Source organism: Nematolebias whitei, chromosome 15 (assembly GCF_014905685.2).
Source record: "Nematolebias whitei isolate Nwh7 chromosome 15, NemWhi1, whole genome shotgun sequence".
Classification (NCBI taxonomy): Eukaryota; Metazoa; Chordata; class Actinopteri; order Cyprinodontiformes; family Rivulidae; genus Nematolebias; species Nematolebias whitei.
In genome coordinates, this window is record NC_056512.1 from 32,116,209 (window position 1) to 32,119,225 (window position 3,017).

At 39.8% G+C, this 3,017-nt stretch overlaps 1 protein-coding gene across 1 annotated transcript in view; it reads left to right on the forward strand.

Annotated features, from left to right (window-relative positions):
* The first annotated feature begins 2,303 nt into the window (after nucleotides 1-2,303).
* Nucleotides 2,304-3,017, forward strand: part of LOC119420996 (RNA-binding protein with serine-rich domain 1) — a 2,761-nt gene continuing 2,047 nt past the window's right edge. The window contains exon 1 of the mRNA XM_037688384.1: nucleotides 2,304-2,382. Within this exon, the coding sequence (XP_037544312.1) occupies nucleotides 2,381-2,382 (2 nt within the window). The 5' untranslated portion in view covers nucleotides 2,304-2,380. The remainder of the gene's footprint in view (nucleotides 2,383-3,017) is intronic.

A 3,017-nucleotide genomic window follows, 5' to 3' on the forward strand; every position in this document is an offset into this window, starting at 1 on the left:
TTATAACCAATCCCTATCCAAACAGAAATCAAACAAAACAGAACAAACAAAAAACTAAACAAAAAAACATGATACTTATATTTAGTTTGACGTAATTGTCTTCAAGGGATTAAACAAATTAATGAAAGGTTGCCATATCTGAAAAAAAAAAAAAAAAAAAAACTTGTCAGCATTCCCTCTGAGCATAAACTTGATTTTTCTAGTCTTAAAAAAGACATGACATCTTTCAACCAGAGTGTTGCCACTGGGGTTGAGGAGCTTTACAGGAGTGTAAAATTCTGCGTCGTGCCAATAATGAAGTAAAGGCAATAACATCCATCTGTTTTTGACCAAGGTTTATAGTGGAATCCTCAGGAACACCAAAAATCGCCACTTGTGGGCAGGGTTTTAGTGTAATATTCAAAACCTTAGAGAGCACATTAAAGTAAAAAGACCAGTAGATCACAAGGGGAAGGGTTACATCTGTCGTACATATCAACAACGCTGGGATATATATTTTTGATAGTTTTGATTTTGATAAATGAAGTCTGTATACTGTCTTAAACTGAATAAGGTCAGGTCAACTGTGATGTTTGACTGATTGTAATTCTGTACGTTTTGAGTTTCTCCTCAGCCAGACCACTTCCTGCACTTGTTTTCTTCCAGACCTGTTCTCTTCATTCAGTCATTCAGTGGATCCAATAGTCTTGCACACGATGAAGACGTACAAATCCGGTCAGTTACTTTGTCCCAATAATCTTCACCAAATTTAAGACCTAATTCCTGCTCCCATTTAGAAGCAAAGTTTTTTGTTGCGTAATTGCCCAAAGCAGTAACAAAAGTATGTATTTGGAATATAAGGGCCTTATTGTGGGGTTTCAACTCGAAAAGATCCTCCCACAAATGCTTGGGGGGCAGCTTTGGGAACTCTGGGAACATAGAAGATAGAAGAGGCCCTCTGGACAGATTTTTCTTGTTTAAACGTTTTGTCTTTTATCCAAAACACTTCCTTCAGTCTGAGGAGCTGCAAAAAAACTCAGTCTTAATAGCACTTTCTCATAGTGGATCAAACAGTTCGCTCGAGACAGGCAAAACTCGTTCACATAAAAAAGGAGGACTATCACCCTAACAATAGATCATTAGTGCCCTGATGGCCGCTTGCTATTCACGGGACAATTGGATATGGAGGCCTCCGCCCCTGTTTAAAGACTGACAGTGTCTCTTCACAAAGATGGCTTCCTTCACTCCTCCCTCAAACCTCTCTATAAAGGATGTGAACATCTTCATCCTTGAAAGAGTGACCGCTGGCCTGAAGATGAGTGTAGACCACAGAGTCTTGGCCTGATGATGTTGCTCTTTTGTGCTGGTCCATCCTTTGTGCCAGTGGCTGTTTAGTTTCCCCGATTATAACTGATCACAGCCCTCCTGGCACTGAACAGCATACACAATATGACTCTGTGTTGGGGTACTGGATCTTTGGGATGAACCAGTCTTTGTGGTAATGTATTTTGGGGTTTGAAAGCCACAGGGATGTCATGTTTAGAAAATAAATGACTCAGTTTCTCATCATCAAAGTTCATGCTCAATAATCCGACTAGGGTTATTGACAGATTAATATTACAGACTAATAGTCTGGGTTCCTCCTTTTCACCTGATGGCTGGCTGGAGTCCTGTTTGAGCTTTTTCTCTGATTTCAGGAAGGCCCAGTTAGGATATCCAGTTATCCACATTTCTCCAGGGCCTGTCTTGTGTGGGATTTCTCCTTCTGGCTGGCTCCTGAGTTAGCTGTCCGCTGTCAGCTCTGTGGTACAGAGTCCTGATGACTTCTAAATTGTGCTCCAGAGGATAATGGGTGTCAAACCGCGAGTAATGGTCTGTGTGGGTGGGTTTACAACAGGGGTACACATCAGTTTGCAAATGAAATGTCCTCCATCAGAGATTTTACCTCACAATCCAAGAAAGTTAACATGTCATCTTTTACATCTTCTCGTGTGAACTTTATATATTTATCCACAGAGTTGGTGTGATCAGTGAAATGTCATTCATCATATTCTCCTCTTTTTCTCCTACCTGATTTGCCATTCTGACCCAGTCACATTCCTGCTTATGCCAATCGTCCAGTCCAAAATCCACGAATATCCGTCATAAAGTCGTCTGTATTCTCTCTTCCGTGTTCTGGATTCACCGCCGACCCAACCACGTTAGGACAGGAAACTACAACAAAATATTCCATTGGCGGTTATAGTATCAATATTAATTTTTACCGTGAGCATCTAAAATAAACAAACGAGTTGTAAGTGGCGCTCAAGCAGCGCGTCACTTCCGTTGTCGTCATCAACTATCGACGAGCTGACGGGCCGCGAGTGGTTGAAGCTAAGCCATCTTGTCACCAAAAACAGAAATGTAGGTTTAAGCCCTTCTTTGATTCAATTCACTTAATTTTTTTTGTATACATCCTATATTTAATCGGTTCTGGAAGTTGCTATAGCTTTTATTTTCGTCTGTACGCTGTTATAAGAGCTGGGGAGTCTGTGAATTTAGCGCTTCTTGTTTCAGCAGAGCAACGGGTTGAATGAAACTCATGGCGGCGGATTTATTTTCTAGAATGCAGCTGCCTAACTAATAACACAAATAAATACTGTGTACTCACATTATTACAAAATTATTTAATCCAAGGAAGTTTCTAATGCTTTATTTCTTAAATTCATTTAAGACGAGTGGGTTTCGTATTCCTTTTTGCTCATTAGGCACTAATGTAACGTTACCGTATTTTCATTGAACAGTTCTTTCCTTACGTAGTTAGAAGCTTACTGCTTGATCTTATTTCCAACAAACTGTTACAAAACACGCAATTTAAGACGATGTCTATTTTTTTGCTACTTTTTCCCTAAAGCAACGTTATGCAATTATAATGCAACTGCTAATTAATTCACTCGTTGCTGGGATTTGATCTGCGTTTTGAGAATGTAATTTTAACACGAGATACAAAGTTTTCTGCTGTACATATTTTGAACCAGCCACACTGCATGAATGTGTGT